The following is a 26,710-nucleotide window of genomic DNA, read 5'->3' on the forward strand; positions in this document are numbered from 1 at the left end:
TTTTTTGGGGCGTTTGATTCAAGGACGTCCAGCTGCCGGGAGAGAGAGACAGACCCCGCCTGAGCTCGTCCGGAGAAGCTCCCCCGATGTGAGGAGAAACACACATCAACGTTCCCGAGAGAAGGAGGACGGAGAAGGGGCCTTTTTCTGCGGGTCCGGTCAAACCCTCCGAGCAGGCGAGCACTAGCATCTGTTGACGAGGGGAGGAAATCATTTTGACATCGGCTGAAAAAACAGGATATTATTGATAAGGTTGCCATCAACCCACCCCCCCACCACCACCCTGAAAAAGAAAAAGGTGTATAATGTGCAGGATTGGCGTTAGAGGAAGAAGCCCCGGTGTAGCCTGATGATTCACATGCCGTCATTTTAAGAGGAAATATTTATTTTTTATTTCCCCCCCCCTATTTGTCATTTGATGTGCTTTGATCAGCACCGATTGAAAAAAATCCTGCACAAATAACAACCTAAAAAAAAAATTATATATCTAAAGGAACAAATAAAAAAGGTGGAGGAAAAATAGCGCTGGGGTTGTGAGTGGAAATGAATGGCAGTGTGAGGAATCTGCTGAAGATGGGCACAGGAGGAGACATTTGCTGAGAACATTAACTGTAAAAGCGTTCAAATAAATAGATTTCAAAGAAGAAGTAAAAGCCAGCGTTTGGGTCGGAAGGAAACGGGGGACCGCCGACCTTCATTCATGTGCATCGCCAGGCTGGAAATCTCACATCCACTCTCATATCAGTGTTGATGACTTCATTGCGGATTTACAGTGAAATACACAGGAATCCAGCGTCTGTGAGGGCGGCATCGTTGCTCTGCTCATCTCTGACTGATCTCTGGTTGATTAATTGCCAGTAAATAGCCACATCCATCCATCCATCCATCCATACGTACTGTGCCACACGCCTGCTGGGGCCCCCAGCGTCTCCTACCTGCTAACAGGTTTACATCTGTCTCGTCTGCATCTGGCAACATAAATGTCACCCATTTTGAGCCAGGTGTTCCTCTGTTGGGCCAGTCTAGGAATTTAGGATCCATTGATTCCACCCCCCCCCCTTCTTCCTCCGATCAACACCCTCACCCTCCCTTCCTGCACCCACCCACCCACCCAGCCGACCAACCACCCACCCTGCCTCCCCCCTGAACCTGTCACTGGGTTTTTGGGAAGATGGGCTGTCTTGGCAATAGTAAGACCGAAGACCAGCGAAATGAGGAAAAGGCACAGAGGGAAGCCAACAAGAAGATAGAGAAGCAGCTCCAAAAAGACAAACAGATATACCGGGCGACTCACCGGCTACTACTACTAGGTAGGTTTTGTGCAATTTCCTCATTTAAATGTGTGTGTGTGTGTTCGTGTTCATTTTAGGCCAGAAAGTCCATTTACTGCTGAATTGCTGCACCCACAAACATAACACAAACCTGTTATCACCTGCTTATCCACATGTTATCGCCATTGTTACAGATCGTACTCGTCATTAGAAACAAATGTTGAATGAAAATGTCCTCGGCCTTTAACAGCGAAGCAACAACAAATGATGCAACGACGTGAAGTCACTACACCGACTGGTTCACACAGCGTCTCGAAGCAGGACGGCTGGAAATCAGGCCGGTCTCCCTGCGTTTGTGGGTTATTAGGGAGCGGGGTTACAGAACATGTTAGAGATGGTGGACAGGCAGAGGCAGACAGACTCACAGGCACCATGCAGAGGCTGGGAGGCCACCGATAGGCGTTTTGCATTGTAGTTTCTCTGTCTCCACACATGCAAACTGCAGAAATTGTGATGTGTTGTGTTTGCAGGAGCGGTTCAGATGCCGGATGCCTTCACCTTGAGTCATTCAGGCTTATAGACTTCATGTTTGATGCTCTCTTTTTAAGTCTCACCTTTTGCATAATCCTCTCCAGACCAGGCACTCTTGAAATGGATATTCTCTCATCAATCTTTGAAACCGCTGCTATTTTTTTTTCAATTCATAATGCTCTTTTGTAGCTTCATCATTGAGGCCCTCGTTTCACGCTATAACATGAACCTGCTAAAACCGGGTATTCTACAAAGCCTCCTGGAGTATGTACGGAGTGCAAATTAGGATTACTATTAGGATTACTAGCTTCCCTTGAATGACTGTCCCATTCATTGTAATCTGAAATTGATCCTAGATTCGAGCACTCGGGCTCATATTGTAAATAGCAGGCCTGCAGCCGAGCTAGCTCGTAGTATTTGGGTTAGGATGTAGTTATGGCCTGGCTCACTTTATTTTCAGAGTGCTCAGAATTAAGACTTTTTCTCTTTCACCCAAAACGTTGTCTTCCAGTTAGGCCGATTCTTTGTCTCCTCAGCCGTGATGCCGTGGGTTCTACAGATCAATCTGTATTTCAGACAATGTGCCAACGAGTACAGCATGTGTTCAAGTGCATTCTGCCTCCTACCTAAAGAAGCAATTATTATTCGCAAAACACACTTTAAATTTGAAAAATAAACCCCAAAAAAGACTACAATGTAAAAGTAGCATTTCATTTCCTGTATGCAAAAAAATATATTGTATATAATATGTAATATCAAATATATCTAGGGGATCATAAGATGAAAACTGTGTCAAAAAAGTTAGTGTTTCTTAATTTTGAAGTTTCAGGTGTCCTCTTATCGTAAGATAATGGAAACTTTTTGCACTTTTATATGAAAACAGTTATTGAATGAAACCATCTCATACGTTCAGAGGGGGAACGTCTCTTTGGTGGAACTATAGATAATTCATAAACATCTGAAACTAGACACAGCTTTTTTTGTAAGAGGTCACAAGCCATTGAGTTTGGAAACCGTGTTAAATATCTTAAGGATATTTTTGTATAAAATATTAATCAGAAATTAATTAGTAAGTGCATTTGTTAAATAAATAAGGTGAAGTAAACATGACCGTTTCCTTCTTAAATACAGGGAAGAAGTATTATAAGTAAACACAGTACCTGAGTAAATATACACGGTTATGTTCGGCCACAGATAAGAACAATCGAGCCACAGCCGTTGCTTTGATTGCCTCATTTCTCGTCGTCCTTTTTCGGCCCCAGCAGTGTTGCTTTTGTATAACATGGCTAACCGTGAAGGGACAAGGAGCTTAGGTGCGGGACAGTGTGGCTGCTGCTCCTTCAACCAGGACCTCCGTAGTTTGAGTTGGAAACAGAGCCCTGACGGATGAAATCTGAAGCATCAAGTTTGTCGCTCTCTTCCACTAAGTCATCTTCTTTCCCGATCTTCCAGCAAAGTAGCTTCTCCTCTGAGGTCCAGAGAGTCCAGTGACATGTTTCCAATCATTATTCACCAGTTTCACATGGATTTTTCGTATGCTATTTTTGAGTTTTACAGTTGTAAACCTCTTTTGTCTTGTCTGTCTGTCCTTTTTTTTGCTTTCAGGGGCCGGTGAATCCGGGAAAAGCACGATAGTCAAACAGATGCGAATACTGCATGTCAATGGCTTCAATGCAGAGTAAGTGTCAGTCACACGCCGGAACTTCCACACACCCACAGCACATGTGATTCACTTAACAGACACATTTTGACAGGATCAGATATGAAGATCTCAGTCGACCCAACACCTTGATGATGTGGTGGTGTTCTCTGAAGAATATTTGTGCATTTAGATTTTTAGAGATGCTGAACCTCAGCAGGTTCCTGTGCACTTCCCTCAGCTGCATAAGTGAAAGAAGTGAGGGGGGAAGTTCATTGTCAACGATGTGGAACTTTAGTAAACAAAATCATCAGGAAACATCCTCAACAAACAGGGGGATTTTCAGAAGATATAAACTCAGGAAAATATTATCATCCTGCAAATAATCAAGATGCAAGATTTAGTTTGTACAAAATACAGCTGAAACAATTTGTTGCAAATAAATGAAAATGAATCAGCAAATATTCTGACAAACAATTTTATAATTTGACATATATATATTTGTTTTAGGCAGAAATTATAATATTCTGTGTTCAAACTAAGAAAACACTTATGAAGTTTGTGTTTTTTTAGTTTGTTAATATCATATCATATTAATAATCAATAAATCTTTAAGCAGGAAATAATCATTCTCTGGTACTGGATTCTTAAATTGTGAAAACTTTTTCTCCATATTCAGATGATTAATAAACGTGTGTCACTGTGGTGATCGTCGTTATTTCCAGTTTTTAATATGCTTTTAATATGCTTTTTAATATAATTTAATATGATTATTAAAATATCATAGTAAATTTTGGCTGGTCAAACAAGCTTATGATGAACCAGTTTGTTTCAGTACAAGTTGCTCTTGTGAATTCAGTGTCTCTCTTTATGGAGCACATTATCTTTTAAGTTTAATAGAGCGGCTTCTGGAGGTGGTTTTAGTTGTTTTGTTCAAACACGAAGCAGATAATATGTTTTAATGTGTTCTTTGACAATACAATGTCTATTAGCAGCTGTCATTCTTCAGTCAGGAAGTAGATCAATTATATTTCTCCCACTTTTCTGAGTTGATATGTAATCCAACTGAGTACTAATATGAAAACGCATTTTGAATTCTGAGAAATTTCTTGGATGAAACTGATTTCCATGCCAGTGTATATTTATATATTTTTGTTTCGTGGGCATGTTAGGGGCGGACTCCTGTTACTGTATTAAACCGTCCACTATCACTTTGGTCTGAGGAAGAGGATGGAGTCGAATGTAATCCTCAAAGTTGCGTGACGCAAGAAGAATGCTTTATCTGTTTCAGGTTTTATGGAAACATTGCTCCGGGTGTTTTAAAGCCACCCTGTCTCGTGAATTTCCAAAAACTCAATCCCACGTTGATGCAATGGAAACAAAAGTCACATTTTTCTATTCTTCATCATCTGTTTCCTAGAAAGGGCTTTTGGAGTAGGAGCATCATCATGTGCTTATTTTTGGGACATGTCGAACAGATGCTCCTCACAGACTCAGACGCTCTGGAGTTATGACAAATCCATAGTCGGCTGCGACTCCCCGGTCGCGTTTAGCCTCTGGGGTTTGTTGCTCTCTGTGGTCAATGGGGCGGGGGGTTTAACCTTACTGGGTTTCCCCTCCTGGTGCAGGCCAGTGCCAGTCTGTGCAAGGTGCTGGGAGAATGAGGAAGATGAGGACAGGAGGAGATGATGGGGAGTGACACTACAGTCATATATAGTAGCAGAGGGTTAAGAGAAAAGAGTGAGAGGAGCTGTAGGGTTGAGGTGAAACGAGATCGGTGTGGCAAGTGGGTGTTACCTTTTTGTTTTGTTTTATGTTTTGGGTGTGGGGGGGGGGTTCTAGTGTGAGGAATGTAGTCTTTCTGTCTCTGGTTGAACTGCCATCGATCTGAGTGAAGTAAAGGAGCAGAGAGCGAAGCAGACCCGTCTTTAGAGTTTAAACGTCCTGTCCCCTCTGACAATGTTTCTCATCTATCTTGTTTGTGTATTCAGCCGTCCAAAACCCCCAAATATTAAATTTACTATAACATAATACCAAGGAGAAAAGTAAGTTGTCCAATTTAGAAATTCAGACGCATCATGCATATGTCGTCCTTTGCCAGTTGAATTTTTTTTCCTGATCAACTTCACAGCCTGACAGATTTATGGATTGATCGATATAATCCGATGATATGAGCCTTAATATCAGTATCTGCATTTGTGTTTGATGATACCAACAGTTATTTTCCAGAATCGACAATACAGAAAACATTTGCATTTGTGTTAAGATTTTTAATTAGAATATATTTATTTCCTGCATTCAGGTTCTAAATGAGAAAATTACTTTTTTTGAATGATAAATTACTTATCGTTCTTAAAGCTTCAGTAGTCACTTATTTTTACTTTCACTGTCATTGTTTGTTTAAAACGTTTCATGTTCACTAACACAGAGGGAATTTTTAGATATCAGTTAGGATATCTAAAAAGCATTTCAAAGTCGTCCTCTTAAACATCCTAAGTCAGGGTAACATCTCGGTTACAGCAGCGGGCTGTGATGCTGACACTGTCACATTTTCAGCAAAGTCACATTGGCAAAAACAAATTTATTATCCAAAGATATTCCTCTATGCTTTTACTTTGAAATCCCTCTACTGAACATGGGTATTACAGGTTTGATTTCAGTCTCTGCACTGTTGATGTAATGTGAAGAGAATTGACTGAAAGACACATATGTAGATGTTATACTTTGTAACCTGTTGCTCTGATAAGAAATAACACCATGCAGCTGCCTGACTCTGTAAACAGCTCCGAGGTTAATTCATTTTGGGAAAGTCAATATCAAACCTGAGATTCAATAGTCAAACTTTTCTTTTGTCAGAAATAATTGAACTGTTACAATCTGCAGCTCCAGGTTCTGAAAGACCTGTGTGACTTTAAACCTTCACCACTGGTATCAGTGAAGTCCACAACTGGGCCTCATGTGGTGATGCTGAAACTCAGTTTGTCTTCACATAGACAAAATGAAGACGAGTTCTGTTGTTCTCATTTGGCATCAAGAAGTTCACAAATTCAGGACTTACAGCAAAAATAAAGCTATCTGTGCTTCTGGAACGGCTGTAATACTGATGTCAGAAATCATTTATCTCCAGTATGACAAAGAGAAGCTGGAGAAGTTTATTATATGTCGCGCATTCCAACCAAACCGATTTAACTATGAAATAAAACATTTCTTTGCCATTATTTTTGGTATAATTAAAGCTGTTTTTCTCATAAAAACAACAGATCCTGTACATTATCCATACTTGGATTTACGGCGGATATATCTCCGCCAAGTTTAGGAAAAGTTTTTTTTCACTGATCTCTGTGGAGCCATATTTTGGAAAAATCAAGGTTTTAATTAGAACTTAGGGAAAGTGTTAAACAATACTCGCAGTGAATGATGTCAAATTGTTTTGTGTTGAAAAATGACTCAAACTTTTCTTTGTTCTTCACAGGGAGAAAAAACAGAAAATTCATGATATTAAAAACAACATTAAAGAAGCTATAGAGGTAAGAAACCATTTTCAATGATAAAGTCTGATGTCTGAGATTTTGATTAACTGCTTGTTACACATTTCCCACCATGGTGACCGCAATGATGAAGAGATTTGATCATTTCCTACTCAGATCAGTGAATTATAAGACTAAATGTATAATCTGTCTTGTTAATCATTTAATCAAAAGCATTACTTGTATATATAAATTAATCTCTAAGGATAAAAGCCAGAGTCACAATAAGCCTATTCTGATTTTTTTACGCAGCAACTAGAGTTTAACTTAACAACTGATGACAATTTTCAGAATAGTTTTAAAAATATTGAAAAATGTGTATTTTTTCTGTTAATTGTCGTATAACATTTTCTGCGTCTGTCCTCTCCATGCAGACGATCGTGGCCGCCATGACTACGCTCACACCGCCATGCCAGTTAGCCTGTCCTGCAAACAAAAGCCAAATCAAATATGTCATGCACCAAGCAAACCAGAAGGATTTTGAGTTTCCTAAAGTAAGTTGCACTTTGTTTTCCTTCCATGCGTTGTCTCTGACTTCGATAGCAGCTTGTTTTCTCCTTCTTTCTGCTTCAGTCTGCTTTCGGTCTGATGTCACCTGGACGTCTATGAAAGTGTTCTGTCCTCACGTCTTTGCATATTTTCACCAGAGACAGTTTATTATGAATTGACCAAGCAAGCAAAACCTATAGCTCATTAATTTTGGGATTAACTGGTCCTGCAATTTGTGCACAGTTTTTCAATTGATTAAGAATAGATCTGCAGAATTTGTAATGATCTATTAATTCTAAAACAAACAAAAACGGCTACAGTTCCTCGGTTCCTTTTTAAAATTTTTATATTTTCTGGTTTTCAATCAAACTAAAATATCCTTGGTTGGAAAAAATAAGACAAAGAATAAGAAAAATTGCTACCGGCATCAACCAAATGATTCATCCTGACAATAATATGCAGATAAATTGATAGTGAAAGTCTTTTTAAATTAGCTGCAGGACTAATCTTTTTTCCATTTCCAAAAATGGACTTTCAAAAGTTGCAAATCTAAATTACAACATGGTTTGTACCTATTTCCTTCTTTAAGGTTTCATGCTGATAAAGTCAGCTACATTTAAGCACACTTAATTCTTCAGTACATTCTTATTCAGTGTTTTGGTGTTAAATTAGTTTTAAGAATTGATTATAACTGCATTAAATGTCACTCTGCTGGAGCAGCAATGTGTAGGTGCTCTATAGGTGAGTGAGGAACCTCGTACAAGCATCCTGTATGAATCTGCCTGATGGTGCGTTTGTGCTCGGATTCAGTAATTAGCAGGTGTGCTCCCGCTTGGGAGGCCGTCAATTGAATGAGGCTCTCACCTGAGAGATCCATGGCGCCCATTAACACTGATTGTCTGTAATAACCCTAAATGTGTCCAGAGGGACCTGTCCTGCAGAAACCCAGCGGCTCAGAGCGATTCCCCCTGAGCCGCCGTCTGCTCCCAGTGACCTGTCAGGCAGCCGCTGCAGGTCCCTGCGCTGCACCAGATACTTATTTTTTCATTTACTGATGTCTTCTGCTGCATTTTTATTGTTTTAAAACATCACAGACGAGCCGATCAAAGAATTTATAATCCTGTTTTAGATTGTTAGGAAGGTAACATCGGAGGTTCAACACTGCAGGGACAAAGATCTGTAATCTGGAGGCACAGAATCGGGTTTCCTGAGAATAATTTGCAGATATGTGAAGTTGCTCTTTAAAAATTATGGAAGGAGTCCTGTGGATTAATTGAGAAATTATTCTGCAGAATAATCAATATTAAAATTGAATTACTTCGAACTCATCTTCAAAAGTAAATCATGTTCATTATATCAATGAAAGATCATACATGATTTAATTCAATGCTTAAACAAAGATAATGCAGGTATTTAAAATCTCTTTGATCGAGATGATATAGTTGAGATCTTAAAGTAACTTTTTTGATTTCTTGGCAATTTTTTTAGAAAATCATAACATTTCTCAAGAAAGATTATGAAAATAAAAAAAAGCTTTAATCAAACATTGTGAAAGTTGGGAAATTATATATTTCTTACTTTAATGCTTCTAAAACAGAAATTGACCTAACAGGTGTGTTATTATTTAAGTTGTTCATGAGTATTGTAATTGTTTTCTGATGCGGGAAAAGTGACGCAGATGAGGAGGAAACTCTGTCTGGTGTTTTTCCAATGTGACGGCTTCAGTGATAAAACAGTGCATTTTTTTCTACCAGTTAGATTTGTCTCTAGCAGCTGAGTTTCCAGGGAACAGTCTGCTTATTTGTGTGTAAGCAAAAGGAAGTCTCCTGATATCGTCTCTGCCACGTCATGGCAAATTTATTATGCAGGCTTGTCTAGAGCTGACCCTTCCCTCACTGTCACTCACCAGACTTCTGCTGACGACCTGCAGGGTCTTTTCGGGGGGGGGGGGGGAGACCAGCACTCGACCCTTGATCTGATACTGAGTTTGGTCTTTTTTTCATGTGGGGTAGTAGAGCCTCAGAACAGGTTTAAACATTGGTGTTAAGCTGAAGTACACCAACGATACGGCTAAGTCTTACAGACACAACGTTTGGCTTCAGCTTCATAGATTCTTGGCCGTAGAAGCGAGCGGTCGGCTGTAGAGTAGAGAAAATATCTGATAGGCTCATCCTCTCATCTGACTCCTCCACCATCTCCGCCTCCTCCTCCCACTCCGCCGCTCCTGGCCTCAGGGCCTACTGGAAACCAGTTGGACTGGTTGACGCTGCCTTCAGCAGGAGAGGAAGAGAGAGGGAGGGAGAATGAGCACAAGGCCTGGCTTGAATCTCTGCAGTCTCTTCTTAATTTCTTTTCAAGCTTCGTGTCTAATCAATTATCCTCCTAGTTATTATTCAACAAGAGTGTTTTTCAGGATATATTAATAATAAAATGGAGCATGTCTTTTTGCAAGATAAAAAAACTAAAACAGTTACTCAGGCCCTTTCAGTCCCGGCAGACTGATTTCTGCCATGCTCACCTGTCCTCAGCTTCCCTGCTCTTACTCCACAAACAGTGATGACGTCTGCTCTCCTTAAAAACCTTTGAATTTACATACTTCATAGGACCAAAAATAATTTTGATGAAGAATCCCTCTTCCAGGCTGTAGATGTTGTGTGTGTATATAAAGACAAATCTCCTGACCCTCCGCATACTGCAGCATACTGTACTAATTATATGTAATGTAGTTTTTTTTTTCTTGATTTTTTTTTTCGTAGACAATATAAAAGCATAAGCCTACTTCTTTAAGATGTTTACAAAATCACTTGGAATTCCACAAAAAAGAGACACTATTTCCAAATTCACTCCAAAACTGATATACACAAATGTGATTTTAGAAATCACCACCTTCATGCTTATATGTACTGCAGATTTTTCCTCTTGCAAAATTAACTATATTAACTAAACATCATCAAATAAAACTTTGCTTTTCTGTCTTAAAATAATCTGAAGTTGATTTTGGCTTCAGGTGAAATAGAGCTTAGTTGATAAAAACATATTTTGATACCTATTTGTGAATTACTGCTTGTTATATTAGTTTAAAAGGAAAAAAAACGGAATTTATGCAGTTTTTTTATTCCTTAAATGTAGTTTTCAGCGGAACTGGAAATTCCTCAGATTTGGATTACAATGCTACGTATAATTTTATAGTCTTTGTTTCATAGGCTTTCTAGGAAACGATGATGAATGTTGATGTAACTATTTTTAACTCGGCTACTACAAATCTTTTGGAACTTTTCCTTTAAACGTGAATAAAATAATGAGGGTGTACTTAAAAATGTGTAAAACAAACACTTTCTCAAGTCCCTCCTAATAAGTACCAAATAGCCTTTCTGGGATATACACTCATTATTAACAGCTAAATACTGGAAAATATGGGACTTAAAAATGTAAATGTCACCTTTCAACTTCCTGAAAAGCTGAACTTAATCTAAAGCTAGTAACAGATGACCTGATCTTTATACAGTCATTATCGCGACTGATTCATCATATGACATCAATGTATCCTTATACTTTTATTTAAATAACACAGAGATATGTACGAGATTTGTCATCAGAGAGCACAGCGATATCGACAGATTGTTTTCTGATTCGTCACATGGTGGATCGTTCAGAAAACCCTTTCTTCAACCTAATTCTGTGGAATTTACCTGTAGGTAAATCACATGGTTTCTGAACGTAGGGAGAATACATAACTCAATATAAGAGTTTACATAACAGCGTCTTTTATCTTTAAATTGTTGATCAGTTAATTACAAGTAGTTTGTTCTTTAAAGTTGTATGTGAAACTTTAAACAGTTCTTACTTAGACAGCTTATTTATACACTGCGTATCATATAATTTATTATAATTTAACTTAATATATTTTTTGCTACTTTGGGATTATTAAATATAAAGTATGTTTAATATAACTATAGATTTGACTGAAATTGATTTTTAAAATCACTGTTCTTAAGCGATTAATCAACTCATATTTTATGCACTCAAAATAACAGTTCTCACATTATGTCACAAAGTCTCTTCTCTGCAGTCTGGTTCTTTAGATTTAATGTAAATTCTGTAAAGTTTTTTTTAATATTTTTTATTTTTAAATTATTTATTCCAAATGGTCTTTTAGTTTAAATAGTAGTTTTTCATACTTGATTTTAACAAAAGTTGAACAATAATCCAAACTTTTCCAAGAATGTTCTGCTGTTTATCCAAGTGCAAGTTATGTTCAATTATTAATTAATAATAATATTATGAATTATTGTCATTAGGGCTTCAACTAACAATGGTTTTCAGTATAAATTAAATTAATAATTGGTTGGTTTTGTAAAGAAAATCAGTTGATGTCTGTAAAATTCCCAAATATTCTATTAATTTAATGTAAGACACAAAAAGTATAGAAAAGCTCCTTGTCAGCTTGAACAATGAAAGAGTCATTATTTGATTATTCCCCACTAGATTTTCTGATGATCGATTAACACTTCCAGGAAGTAAAAAACTAGTGACCGTATGCCAGTTAATTTATTCACTCTGTGCTAACTGATATTCCAGCAAAAAATCTACTGTCTATCTAAAGTTAATCTAAAGTTAAATAACAAGGAGAAACCAGACAAAAGTAGATTTTTACTAAAAGGATGAACTTCTACGTTATGTTAACTCACACAAAAACCTTAAAGAAAGGAACAAACGATTCCTCCAGACTCCTTGTGTTCCATCATTTCTGCTGCTTATTACAGGCTGCTACTCAACGACATGTCTAATTGTATTTATTGACCAACAACACCGTCCCATTCATTTATTCATATCGGTCACTGACATAGTAGGCATCGCTAAATCCTGCTTACTCTCGGCTGAATTAAATATTTTCAAGATATTTCAACGCTGTGGCTCATAATGGCTTATTTGTGCCTGACGGCATTTGCAAGTGATCAAGTGGAGATCGTAGCGAGGAGATAGGCCCCCGTCCAGTGACAGCCAAGCCCTGTGTCAGTACAAAGCTCTCCGTTTCTTCATGAACTCGGTGAACTGTTGTATTTCCTGCCTCTGTTGGAGCCCGCTCATCTGCTGCCGCTCCTCTCCACGCCGGCCTTAAACTCCAAACTAATCCACAGAATATTGCTGCCTCCTTCCATCCGTCCTTAAATGTTTTCAACCGTCGAGGCCCAGGCGAGAAATATGGTCGTAAGCCAGAGACACATGTTTAAAGGGGATCATTTGTTACGGCTCCAGCAGGCTAGACAGTTGATAACTTAGTTTGTTAAGTTATCCCCTTCTCTTTAGGGCTACATCTGATAATTACTTTCATTATGGATTTATCTGCTCATTGGTTTCTTGATTAATTGTTAACAGTCTAAAACAAACACATTTTGAGTTTCCAATCATATATGATGAAGAAAAGCATCAATGGGGAGCTGGAAACAGAAAATCATTGTATTTAGTAATCAGAATATCTGTTGATGGGTCAGTGGATCCTCTCTTCTCTGAAAAGGCCAGAAATAATAAAGATATATCAGAAGAAAGGTGGCACATTAAGACTCACAGCTGCTATTCCTTGTAAAGATTCCTGTTTTACTCACACACACTCCGCACCTTTCCCCAACCTTCTTTCTGTCCCATCACATCTTTGTTTCGGAGCCAGCACAAGAGTCTGATTTACTGTTCTTAGTAGGTGTGGTATAATGTTGATCCGTATCCTTCTGTCTCTCTCCAGGAGTTTTACGACCATACAAAGATGCTCTGGCAGGACGATGGCGTGCGTGCCTGCTGGGAGAGGTCCAACGAATATCAGCTCATCGACTGTGCACAGTAGTAAGTTCCACCTCCTATGCACATACTTTGGATTACACATATTTCTAAGGGCACAACCATTCAGCGTGCACGCTGGCAGGTGTCGGGGTGTTTTGCCATGTGGTTTGTGTGAGTGCAAGGTGTCAAGGTTCATGAGGCGACACTGACGACACCCAGACCAGAAGTCCTATTGACTGGACCTCATCAGAATCTGTTTTGACCTTGGTTTATCAAATGAGGAATAAAACCTACATTACTTTAAATAAAATACGCTGTTGAGTATTTTTTATATTGTCAGCAAATCCCCTGAAAACACCAGAACCAACATTACATTAGTATGACTCTACATTTTAGATTTCTTCACCATGTGGCACTTAGGCCCTGGCAATACGACGAAACCTATTAACCTGGCTTAATAACTATCTAACACCGCTGTGAACTGTAGTTGTTAGCTAACATTGCTTAAACATGAGTAAACAGTGCATTTGTTAGGGACTATTTCCAGCTGTGGGTGTGGTGCATAGTTGTAACTCATGTTCATCGTAATGAGGAAACTTGCCGTGCGGCTTTGTGGATGTAGTAATGTTGGTCTGTCGATCTGTCTACCACTTCTCTGGGGTTTTGTTTGGATTCAATAAGTTACAGACTTTCATGGTCCCCAGAGGATTCTAATAAATGTGGTGTTGCCTTGAGTTTTTTTTTTTTTATCTCATCAAAAGTAACAAATGGTCAAATTCTTTGGTTTATATCTGCTGCATATTGTGTTTGGTGCCAATTGCCAAACGTTAGCATGCTAGAGCTCTAAACTATGATGGTAAATGGTAAACGTCTGCTAAACATTAGCATTGTCGTAATTTTGGCTACATAACGAAGGCCTGATTAGTTTATTGTATGTGTTCGTTTTGGTATTTCAGTGGGATTTATGAAAATGGTCTCCAGACTTATCCTTTAAGATGTTGTGGTGCTTCTTTGCATATGTCCTTCTGTGTATGAAGCAGAAGCAACGGTTGCACTTTTATGTGTTGACCAATACATTGGGCTTTTTCTATTGGGCTGCATGCTAGTTAGCAGTTTTGCTAAACTAGCCTCGTGGTTCGTGTGTGTTGTCGGTGACAGCGAGCTCAGACCGTATCCTCGCCCCACAGACTCCTGAATGTTTTCACTGCCAATGTTTTGCGTATCAAAATTATTTGTCACACATGCTGAGACATTTTAGTTTTTCCCCCCAAAGCCTCAGCTTCCTGAACCTCCTCCTCCGTCTGGCTCTTCTCCCTCCCTCTGTTCTGAACACATGTCTCTCTTTCTCTCTCTCTCTCCTTCCCTCTCTCCATTCTGTCTTTCTTTCCTCCCTCCTTCGCTTCTTTTCTCTCCTGTCTTTCATTCTTATCCGCCTCTTTATCTCGGTCAGGCCGGCCTCTGTTATGAGGCATGCAGTGGTCACATGAAGCCGGGGCTCTTGGAGGGTGGAGGCTTTGCTGACTCTTCCATGTGTGCATGTGTGTTTGTGTACAGTCTGTGCTGCTGCATCGACATGCATGTGTAAGGTTGTCTGGTTTTCTGTACATGTGACTTTATGCAGTGGTGGAGGAAGTACTCAGTGTACAAACTAAAAGCGTTCAGATGATCACAAATCCACTGATTTATTTTTTGATTTAATTCGTATATGGTGGAGAAAAGAGGCAAATCCTGCTGTTTGAGAAGCTGCAGTTTAGTGTTTCCCAACCTCAGGGTTGAGCTATTGAACTCTCTTGTGGACATGGACACAGACGACTGCCAACACCATGGATGCTTACTTATTCTCAATTGTACTCCTTTCTAGTCCACTTATAGGACGCATTCGCAGTTGGTCCCTTGTTGAGTGGCAGTGTCACAACACATTGGATGATGGGGACAAAATATACATAATTTGGAATCAAGCTGAATCCATCCTTGACAATATTTAGCATTTTGTATGTGGATATAAAAAGTAGGATAATTTCTTCTGAAATGTGATATACTCAGGTAAAGTACCTCAAAATCATATTAAATACAGTTATTCAGTAATTGATCCGTAGGGTCAAAATTTCTTCCTATACTTTCAACAAAATGTCCAGCCCATATATAAATGTCCAGGTGATGCATTCAAATAGAAAACATTAAACTGATAACGATCATCACAATAGCTGCAAGTTAATTAAATAATTGATCAATTGACTTATCATTGCAGCAATAATGTCATGTGATTGTTACCTGGACATCATTCAGTTTTGGGCTGTTAGTTTAACAAAATGGGACTTTCAAAAACAGGATTGGAGATTTCCGACATTTTATAAACCAAATTTGAATCAAGTCAGATGAGTTGATAATGAAAACGAAGGCTCAATGATGACTTGCATCTGTAGGCTGACTTTATGAGTGTCTTTATATTGCATGCTTGGCCACAGGTGTTTGTTGCTGCTGTATGACGATGGAGATGGGTTTGGGTTGACCATCTCTTTAAGATGATCAAGAAAAATCTTCTTTGTAAGAAATGCAATTGTGGACAGACAGACAGTTACAAGCAAATGGAGAGACAGAAGGAGAAAGGAATGGAGAGACAGATTGAAAGAGAAAAAGAGAGGGCTTCCCTGCATTGCGGGACCTCTCCTCTCCTCTCCTCTTCTCCTCTCCTCTCCTCTCCTCTCCTCTCCTCTCCTCTCCTCTCCTCTCCTCTCCTCTCTCCTACCTCTCCTCTCCTCTCTCCTACCTCTCCTCTCTCCCACACCCAGCAGCCCCAGTGTTATGGATCAGATGCTGGGCTGGGTGGCCAGACCGGAAGTGCTCCCCTCCCCCCTCTGTGTGCTTATGTAAACGGAGAAGCAGAGAAAGAGAGAGGGGAGAGCTATTTTTAACCCGGGCAGGCTGCAGAAGGAGAAAGAATGAGCGAGTGTGTTCGTAGGGAGGCAACTTCAGCATTATTGATGACGGTTGTTAGCATTAAATGAAAATGTCAACCCTCGATCAGCGCGGGAAAAGTCAGGGCCACCCCACATAGCCCGCGCCTCTCTCTTTCTCTTTTCTTTTTTTGGTCGAGAAATCTAATTATATCATCCGATTCATGTCGTGATGGGAATAAAAAGAGAGAAGTAACTGATAGGCTGGTGATGCTTTGTTGTCTCTGACGAGGAGGAAGTCGCTGTAGCTTCCCTGGGAGTGTTTCTGCTCCGTCATACTCCTGCATGGAGGGTTTTTGTTGTTGTTGTTGCTGTTTCTTATCAACACTTCCTGACTGCTGTTATGTTTGTGTTTGTGAGGACATTTTGGTCCTTGATTAGATGTAGATGTGTTGATTTCAAATGGATGTGCAGGTTGCTGTTACAGTAGGTAGTTTACATATAAGTCCGAGCAGCGTCTCCCGTGTGTCGCTGACGGGGGTGAAGTGTTTGTTTTGTCCCAGAAGACGAGGCCTGTCTGTCAGGTTTCTGTTGTTTCATCCCCACAGAGATCCTGCAATTTTCACACGTTCCTCCCGGTTGTAAATCACTTCTGAGATCACAAACAATCAAAAAGTACGAACATGAGATTGTTGAACTTTTCCTTTGAATAATAAGAGGGAAAAATCTGTTTAGTGGAATGTGGAATAAACAGAAAACTAAATGCAAACACGTGGCCCAAAGGGAACTTGTGAGGAGCCCAGTCGGTCATGAGACGTTGCCGGCTGGTGGCAGACAGTTATGGTTTTGTAGACAGTGAGTGAAATTGTATGAAGTGGGCCGGTTCACATGCGGCATGGCCTTTTCACCTTTACAACTGTCTCCAGTGGTGGGTTTGAGGAACTGAAACCGTGACACAGTGTGCATCAGTTTCAACGACTGGATCAAGAACAAAATGATATTCATACATCTGTGTTTATGTCGTGGTGTCTTGTTGTGATTGGTTCAGTTAGAGCTGCTCGATGTGTAAAATGTCCGCAGGAAAAACACACAGCTAGCCAGTTAGCTAGTTAGCCATTCAGCGTTTTTTCCTTCCACTGTTTCTTTACTACTGATCCCGATTATTCATTGCTGCATAACGTGAATAAAACGATAATTCACTACATTGGATTTGGACAGTTGGATTTTCATCAGCAGTTGTGATGAAGACAAATCCCATGCTGCTGCATGTTGCATCAAACTATGACTTTTTCATTATTGTTGTGATGGGAAACCCCTAGTGGCCGAATTACTTTACTTTTAGTAGGAAAAGTTAAAAAGCAATATAGATGATAGCTAGTTGTATTTGCAGCTTTGACAGTCTCCTAAAGCAAGGCAGTTTACATCACAGCCTTGACTACTGTATAGCTGTTGTGATTCTAAAGATCGCATTGCATCGCATCGCATATATATAATAGATTATAAGTAATAATAGTTCAACCAATAATAAAATAACCAGTAGTTTTCTGTCACCTCAGGACCTGTTTTACTCTGTCTGTCAAAGCAAAGCCGGGAAAAAAAACTGTATTGCCTTCAGGAGTTGCCTGATTATGATTTTTAAACCTTGCACCAAGTTTTTAACCAGGACTTCAAACCACATAAACAGATGTGACGGGTTAATAGTTGCCCTAACTCTTCGTATCCAGGTCCAGGAGGAGGAATGTGACCGAACGACTCCACATGTCCTGTATCTGTGTGTGTTGCATTGAGTGTAGTGTCGCCTGACACCGACCGAGGCATATTCATCATCAGTCGATTCTTTGAAATCTTGTTCCTGGGATAATGTGCCTTGGTGTGAATCCCCCCTCTGACATCCTCTCCCCCTCTCCCCCTCTCCTCCCTCTCTCCGCCTCTCTGTGATGTGTAGTGGTGTTTCTGCAGGGACAGAAAATGGCTGGGATTGAGTCTCTGAGTCATCGCGAGGAATGAGGGAGTGAGGGGGAAGAGAGGGGGAGGAGGAGAACGAGAATGAGAAAGAGGGACTTTTTTGAAGGGGTTTGGTGTGTGTGTGTGTGGGGGGGTCTTGTTGTGTGATTACTTATTCTGGTGTGTGATCCAGGTGAGATGTAACATCTGTGCTGATGTGTAGCGTGAGTCAGGTACTCGAGTTCGTGTGCAGAAACTCGGCCGCCGTCATGTCACTGTATTGTGATTTTGTGAGCGCTGTGTGTGTTCAGTGATTGTGCCGCTCCCTGTGTTGAGCTGCTGTTCAACAGGCCACTGCTCCCAGGACAAGGTTTACTCTTCGGTCTTTCCTTTCTCTATTTCTATTTGATCATTTATTTTCCTCCTTACCTTACTTTCCTTGTTTTCTTTTTTGAATTTATTGTCCTTTGAATTTTGTATTCATTTTTGTCTCTTTCACAAAATCTTTCTTTCCCATTCTTCTTTTGGTCTGAAGTTCTCAAATTTTCTTCTTCTTCAAAATTCAAGATTGAAGAAACCTAATTACATTGTACAAGAACAACGCAGTTACAATGAATGTTGTTCCTGGTTTAATGATTAAAGGAAGTATTCAAACAAAAAAATAAGCATATATTGTATTTTCTCATTCTATCATTAATTCTCAACTGTATTTCTTTTCTCTTTTGTTTTTCTGTCTTCTTTCACGCTTTCCTTCTGACTTTTCATTGGTTAAATCTTTATTTATTCTCTTCTTCTTTTCTTGTTCTTTTTGTTCATTCTTAACTTCTTTAATTAATTCTTTGTTCTTTCTTTTCTTTCCTTCCTCTGCTCTCGTTCTCTCTCTCTATCCCACTCTCATTCCCTGCATTTCTCTCTGTGTATCTCTTTGTTGCTTGCTCTCCACCTCTTCTGTCATTCTTTCTCTTTCTTTTTCTCCTCTGTCATTCTCTTTCTCCTTCTTTCTGTCTTCCCTTCTTTCTCTTTTCACTCCCCGTCTGTCTCTCCCTCGTTCTGGCCTGACTCCAGTCGCACAAGATTTGGAGCCGATTGTCTATTTATAGTGCCTGTGGTTCTGTCGCCATGACAACCAAGCTGGAGGCCAGGGCGCCAGGGAGCTATTTTTGGAGCAACGCTGTAATGTCAGACACAGCCTTCTCTCTCTTTTCTTTCCTCCTCTTTCTCTCTTTCCGTGTGTGTGTGTGTGTGTGTGTGTGTGTGTGTGTGTGTGTGTGTGTGTGTGTGTGTGTGTGTGTGTGTGTGTGTTTGTGTTTGTGTTTGTGTTTGTGTTTGTGTTTGTGTTTGATTAAGGATTGGCTGGTGAAGCCTTTGGTTTGGTCGCCTTGCAATGTGAAAGTACAAAGAACCAGTAATCGCTCCGCTCGGTGGACTGCGCACGATCTTTTCCCTCTTTTGAGGAAGCGCCAAAACCCTTTTCTGACTTGACTCTGCATTTCAGACGCTGTTCGTGAAGCTTTTCTCTTGTGCAGAGTTTGAGTTCAGGATCCAGTTTTGACAAATAAGTGGTTCAAGAGTCAGTGTTTGCTCAGAGTTTTACGTTAAAATGTTCAAGTTATGCTCTTCAGATGATACAGTTTTATGCAAATGAAGTAAGAAATATGAAGTCATAGCAGTTCTTTCAGAGTCTTAGATCATAATGAAATGAATTAACAGTATATACCCTTATATTCATTCCATGTAAATATCCTTATTATATTAACATTAGTAGCCTAATAGTAACATCAATTTTAAAGTAGTTTTTTGAATATTGATTGTTCACCGATATCTCAGGTTATATTTTCTGTTCTTTAACACTTTTACCTGTTGCAGAAGTTTATTTACATTAACATGATCAATTTTCTTGCTGCTTTTAAGTTATGAGAGTTTGACAGAAATAATAAATTATTTTTTAAAACCAGATTTGGGGGCTTGATCCTGTCGGCCAGCTCAAATTAATGTTTGCGTGCGTGTGTGTGTGTGTCGCCGCTGGGATGCGACGTACGAAGGTCCCCAGATGTTTTGTGTCTGCATCACATTAAAGTTTAAACCATAAACTATGATAGTTATAAAATTGTCAAAAGCGTTAACATATCGTTATTGGTTTTGTTGTCATAAATAATTGCTCTTCTAACGATTAATGCTCTCAGGCCAGACAGTTTTAATATGATCATGCAAAGTTAATATTCAATTCTAACATCATGAGTTTAAGATTAAAGCGAAAAAGGCCCAGGTCAGAAATGGGAAACTCCTCTGCTTCCTACACAGGATACCTGATTATTTACGATGTTTTTTATCTCAGTAAACGAAGCTCATAATTCGAGGACATTTTCCAGTCCAGCTGTGAGTGTGTAGTTCAACGCTGCTTAATCCTGTGTAGATCTGAAGATGTAAACTAGCTCATGATCTGGGTAATACTTTGTCTCACTGCTGCCACTTTAACAAAATACATTGCGTGAGTACTATTATTATAATTAATAGCCGTGTTGGGTCAGTGTGCTGCTGTTGATGCTGCTGTTCTCTGCATGTGGAGATCTAAGTCTGAATTAATTTTATGCTATTGTTGCTGTTGTTGAGATGTAGGCCAGTGTTTAACATACATGTTGGTTCAGTTGTTATCTTCACTGTAAGTGCGATAGGGGCATAATTGAATTGGTGTTTGTGGAGCTTCTGGAAGCGTTTTCAGGTCTATGCTTGGAGGGAGCTGCAGAGACGAAGATGTAGCAAATAAAGAAGATGAAGAAAATTGCTAAACTAGTTTTCAAAGCCTTTTTTATTTTTTTGAAATTGTTTTAAAATAATGAATAAAGAAAAACAAAACAATGCAGATGCCCAGAAATATAAACCAATATGATCCTTTTACAGACCTATCGTCAATATTCTGCAATATGAAAAGATATTAATTCATTTATGTTTTAATGTTTCAAAAAGATCCTATTTTTGTGAATTTTATTGATTCAAGTTCGACAGATTTGTTGGAATTTGTTTTCATTAATACTTTTTTAGAATAAAGTTTATGGTTAATCTGTAAAATATCAAAAATCTGTTACATTTCCTTGTTTTACGGGTTTGATAATATCTTATATTTATCAGAAGAAGATCCATGTCAGTCGGGCTCAATTACTCATAAATAACTGAATTATGAAAACAACCCTATCACAAAACTAAATAAATGGATGATTTAGAATATACATGTACTGTGTTGCTTTTTTTGTTGCCTCTATGTTTATGCTCTTCCCAATCGCTGGACATGCAAACCAAAGTCAAATGCAACAAAAGGTTTAAAATAACCACTTTATCTTTTCTTGTAAATACAGAGTTATTTCCATCACTAGACAAGTGTCCTGTGTGTATTTCCAGAGTTTCAGTCAGCCTGTCTGCTACCTCAGAATAACCCTGACAGGTTCTACATGAGACCGCAGACCTCTCTGTTACTGGGGCAGCCACCACTATTATTTAGTTCAAGTTACTAGGCACTGTTATTATTGGCACTTCTCCTATTAATAGAGAGAACTACTAAAAATTGAGCAGCGCTCGTCCTGGGCGTGTCGACGACTCAGACCAGAGCTGTAGACAAACACACTTGGCCTCGGCAGATGTCTCTGTGTGGCAGCCATGTTGACTCTGTCATCATCTGAGCTGCAGCTTCTAGGTTCTGTCACATCCTGAATATTCCTGTTTTCTTATTTTGGAGCTCAGCATGGGGATGTTGTGGTGAGATGTAGTTAGACCCTCGCAGGGTCTGACCTGTGGACACGGGGCAGAAACAGGCAGCTTGGGCCTAGCAGGGCTGTGGCTGTGCTGCCATGGCCGAGGAGGCTGTGGAGTGGGAACAGCTGAGCCACTCGGCCCCTGCAGAGAGCCGATGGTACCAGACTGGTTGGCTCCTTCATCTCGTCCGTGTGTGTTTTTATATGAATATCTGTGTCAGTGTGCGTTTGTGTGGAGATATGAACATGGGCTTGTCTTTGTTCCCCGAGCTGTTTGTCCTACTCGGTTTCTCTTTGAGTCTCATACTGACTGCTCTCTCCTCTTCCCTGAGTCAGTGTCTGTTTCCTGTCTGTCTCTGTCTGTCGAGTGCAGTACCCTCTGCGGACCCAGCCCCCTGTTTCTCTCAGTGTGCTACCTGCAGCCCTCCTGTCACATTTCACCCCTGCCTGCCACATTCCTAGTTATCTCAGAGGGGGTTACATACCTTTGCCCCAAGAGGCAGCTACTAGGGAGCGACTTGCCTTTCTAGTTGTAAGAACTGTGAGCAGGCGAATCAGTCAAAACAGACGTCCGTGCAGGTATCAAACACACGGGCAGGGAAATGTGTCTGTGTTTGCAGACACGTGAGCAGGGACAGTCTACATCAGAAAATCCCAACCATTTAAACTTGTAAAACCCCAAACTTTATAGAAAAAGAAATATAATTTTTAATAGTTATAGTGAGATAAAGTTACACAATACTTAACTGGCATTGATTGCGCTCATAAGATTGTAATACCCTCCACCAAGGCCCAGCTGTCCCTTTAAACCCAATCATGTACCAATACAATTTCCCTAAATGTGCTTTTTTACTTTAAGATCCTTGAGGAAAACAGTGAAATGTTGAAAAATCACGTTATGTTAGAGAAAGTGAGAAAAATTCCTGGATTCACCCCCTGATTCGTAACCACATCAAAATGAAATGGGTTCTTTCCTGCCCCATGTCACATCCCCCTCACCGAGTTTCGTGAAAGTCTTTCAAGCTGTTTTTTATGTAAACTTGTTCACAAACAAACAGGGGTGAAAACATTAGATCCTTGGCAGAAATAATAATATTAACACTGTTCTCACTTCACAATAGAGCTTCCTATGGCCAATGTGCTGCTGCTTCAAACTTCAGAGGAGCCGTGGTGGGAGAAAACCTGCAGCGCTCTGGTCTGTCTGGTCTGATCGATGCAGGCCAGTGGGACACTTATGATAGTTGCTGCTGTGGCCCAAAGATAATCACCAAATTCCTCCCAGTGTAGCACCACTCCTCTTTCCACTGCCGCAGCACAACCACTCCTGCTCTTATTCCTCCATACTGTTTTTTTTTCTTCTTTACATCTGAAAGTACTGCGAGGACAGCTGGGACGTTTAAAACCTCCATGTTTGTCAGGAGCCCACATGAAGGAGGAGGGAGTATTCGTCATTTGGTTTTATTCTCTATTCTCAAGCTTCTTTGGCCACAAGACAAATGTTTCCCCGTCTGATGCTCACGGAGCCGTAGCCTGCAGTCGTGTCGTCTTTCTCGAGGCCTGTTTGTGTGAGCGCCGACTTGTTGCGGCAGACGCCTGCAGCAGGTGACCCTGATACAGTCATCATGAAAACATCAGGGCGACTCACACACCTTGAAAAGCAACAGCGACGAAGGCCAGTTCATTGGAATAATTAACACGCGTTTGGGTTGGAGCTCTGCTAATCTGAAGCCACTGGTGGCCTACACACACACACGCATGCACGCGCATACACACACACAAGCACACACACACACACACACACACACACACACACACACACACACACACACACACACACACACACACACACACACACACACACACACACACACACACACACACACACACACACACACACCTCTCCTTCTGTGCAAGTACTACTACAGCGGCTCCATTGATGAGGCTTCTCTGGTGTGCTGGTGACTCAGACTGCCTCAGATCTCACTGTGAATTAGAACACACGCCCCCTGGTGGCCGTTTAAAGACCCTTATCCTCCATTTTTCTGTGTGTGTGATATTAACACAGCATTACACTGTAGTTTAGCCTGTATGATATTTTTGCTTTGATTACAAAACATGACAAATAGAGAAAGACGTGTTTACTGTGTTATAGTGAATATTTTATAAATTGCTGTTTTATTGTGTTTATTATGTTGCTGACTTTACAGCAGCTGGGATGTAACCTGAGTTTTTTTTTTTTCTTCCTTTTTGTTTTGCAGCTTCTTAGACAGGATCGATGTTGTCCGGCAGAACGACTACACACCCACTGATCAGGTGAGATGTTCAAACTCCTCCAGTCATTCATACTGAATCACTCTGTATCATTAACACAACTCTGACTGCATCTGCCAACTGTAGTGTTGAGACAATAAATCCTTTAATCGAAAATATACACTTATTCCAGCTTCTCTTGTGCTTCTTGTGATTCCTTAACTTATTCTCTTCTTATCTGTTTTGCTTTCCAGGACCTGCTGAGATGCCGAGTTCTGACATCCGGGATCTTCGAGACGAGATTTCAAATAGACAAAGTCAATTTCCAGTGAGATGAGATCAAATTCATTTCAGATGAAGAACTTTCATACCAATGTTTACAATATGCAAGATACACTGATTTTACAATAGAGCATGTTCAACTACATTTCCCCCTAAAAATATCTTCAGGATACTTTGTCTACATCCAGTGTAAATTAAACTTTAAACTTCCTTTGTCTCGCAGTATGTTTGATGTTGGAGGTCAGAGGGATGAGCGTAGAAAATGGATCCAGTGTTTTAACGGTAGGATGTTTGTTGCTTCTAAAGATCTTTTAAAATGAATTATTTAAAAGTAATGATTGACTCTCAATTTTTGATGAGATGATTGTTTCTTGTGTGTACATCTGATTATTTAAAGTTGTGGAATGTACGTCGTTGTTAACCCTCTTCTGTTTCGTGTGTGTGTGTCTGTGTGTGTGTGCGATACAGATGTGACAGCCATCATCTTTGTGGTGGCGAGTAGCAGCTACAACATGGTGATCAGAGAAGACAATCAGACCAACAGACTACAGGAAGCTCTCAACCTTTTCAAGAACATCTGGAACAACAGGTCAGAGCTTTTGTTTCTGGATATTGTAAGAATTAAAACGTGAAACAAATTATTATAAGATCACAATCTGTTCAACACAGGGAGACAAAAGGAGGAAATTAAGCTCTTTAAAAAAAATACATACAGTATTCACACTTATATTCCTACACTACATTCACTATACATTTATTACAGCAGTAAAGTGCCAGGTAATGCTGTGTTTAGCTGTTAAAGTAGAAGTTAACATGTATTGAAGAATTTTGACTCCTCTTTATATTCTCTCTCTATGCTGTGATGGCAATTGTACACATACACTTTACCCCATCAATGTAATCATACTTACAATAAGTGTAAATGTGACTGTTACTGATTGCTCTGCAGTTTCGAATTTTTCACTGCGTCACATCTTTTGGATCCTTTTTAAATGAACATACAAAGAAATCTGACTCTGAACTCGTTCTGCATTCCCCCCCGACAGGTGGCTACGGACCATCTCGGTAATCCTCTTCCTAAACAAGCAGGACCTGCTCGCCGAGAAGGTTTTGGCAGGGAAATCTAAGATTGAAGAGTATTTCCCGGAGTTTGCACGTTACACTACACCTGATGATGGTGAGAGGTTGACGCTGATATCTGTGTGTCCGACACACATCCATATATCTTGATGTGTAGCGCCTTTATTCAAATGGTTCAGTGCAGATAATGAGCTAGATTTACTCAAAATACAACAACGTTATTAATAGTCTGTAAGTTAAAAACACAGAGACTGTTTCTGTGCATTGAGTAGTTACTACAGATATTTGGTCATACTCAGTTTTAACCTTCAAATTAAATGTTTTTGATCATCTGACTGAGGCACAACTTAATTTAAAACCTGTGTTTTATCCAACTGCTACTGTTAGTTTATGTTTCTGTTATTGAGCTGCACTGATGCTCCACACTGTGCAAAGTCTCCTAGATCTGACCAGATTTCTTGTTTTCCAACAGCAATACCAGAGCCAGGTGAGGATCCTCGCGTCACAAGGGCAAAGTACTTTATCCGGGACGAGTTTCTGGTACGTTCACACCTCAAGTTTTACCTGTTCTAGTTTGTTTCCTTGTACATTGAACGTTTTTATAAGTTTATTTGCCTGATCCATTTTACTTTTAAGAAAACTTTTTCCTCGTTATTTCGTTCAAAAATCAGTGAAGATAAACAGGACCTAATTTCCAACGTTATAAGGATTTTAACTTTGGAACTTGACGGGCGGTGTTGATGACATGTTGATGAGTTCATCTGACATTAACTTCTCTGTGCTTGTGTGTCTCCTGCAGAGGATCAGCACAGCCAGCGGGGACGGCCGGCATTACTGTTACCCCCACTTCACTTGCGCCGTCGACACAGAAAACATCCGCCGCGTCTTCAATGACTGTCGCGACATCATACAGAGGATGCACCTACGGCAGTACGAGCTGTTGTGATGGGGAAGCAGCGCCCGTGCGACTTATTTACCTACCGTCCTACCTATCTTCCCCCAGCCCCCCAGCCCCCCACACCCCACCCACCACCAACACGACCAGTTAGCCAATCACCCCCCCTCTCCACTTCCATCAACTTCACCAAACGACTGAGCGAGCGACTGACCGCCTGCCCTCCCCTCCACCCTGATACAACTCCTGCCGCTACCACAGTTTCAGAAGAACCCCATCGTGGAAAGATGTTTTGTTTTTATGGATTCACCAACAACAGTTTCATCGACTATTATCCAAGACTGATTCCTGTACTCAGCCACACTTTGACCCATGAAAGAGGGTCGAGACTGG

General features: G+C 40.1%; 1 protein-coding gene across 1 annotated transcript; it reads left to right on the forward strand.

The window, feature by feature from the left end:
* Nucleotides 1–1,117: 1,117 nt before the first annotated feature.
* On the forward strand, nucleotides 1,118–26,406 carry LOC132999710 (guanine nucleotide-binding protein G(s) subunit alpha-like). The gene is made up of 12 exons (XM_061069456.1): nucleotides 1,118–1,310; nucleotides 3,408–3,480; nucleotides 6,914–6,968; nucleotides 7,343–7,462; nucleotides 13,195–13,292; nucleotides 24,069–24,123; nucleotides 24,315–24,388; nucleotides 24,566–24,624; nucleotides 24,811–24,931; nucleotides 25,389–25,519; nucleotides 25,895–25,962; nucleotides 26,222–26,406. Exons 1-12 carry the CDS (start codon nucleotides 1,172–1,174, stop codon nucleotides 26,366–26,368), a joined length of 1,140 nt encoding a protein of 379 aa, XP_060925439.1. The 5' UTR covers nucleotides 1,118–1,171; the 3' UTR covers nucleotides 26,369–26,406.
* Nucleotides 26,407–26,710: the final 304 nt, after the last annotated feature.

The sequence above is a fragment of the Limanda limanda genome, chromosome 4 (genome assembly GCF_963576545.1).
Source record: "Limanda limanda chromosome 4, fLimLim1.1, whole genome shotgun sequence".
Classification (NCBI taxonomy): Eukaryota; Metazoa; Chordata; class Actinopteri; order Pleuronectiformes; family Pleuronectidae; genus Limanda; species Limanda limanda.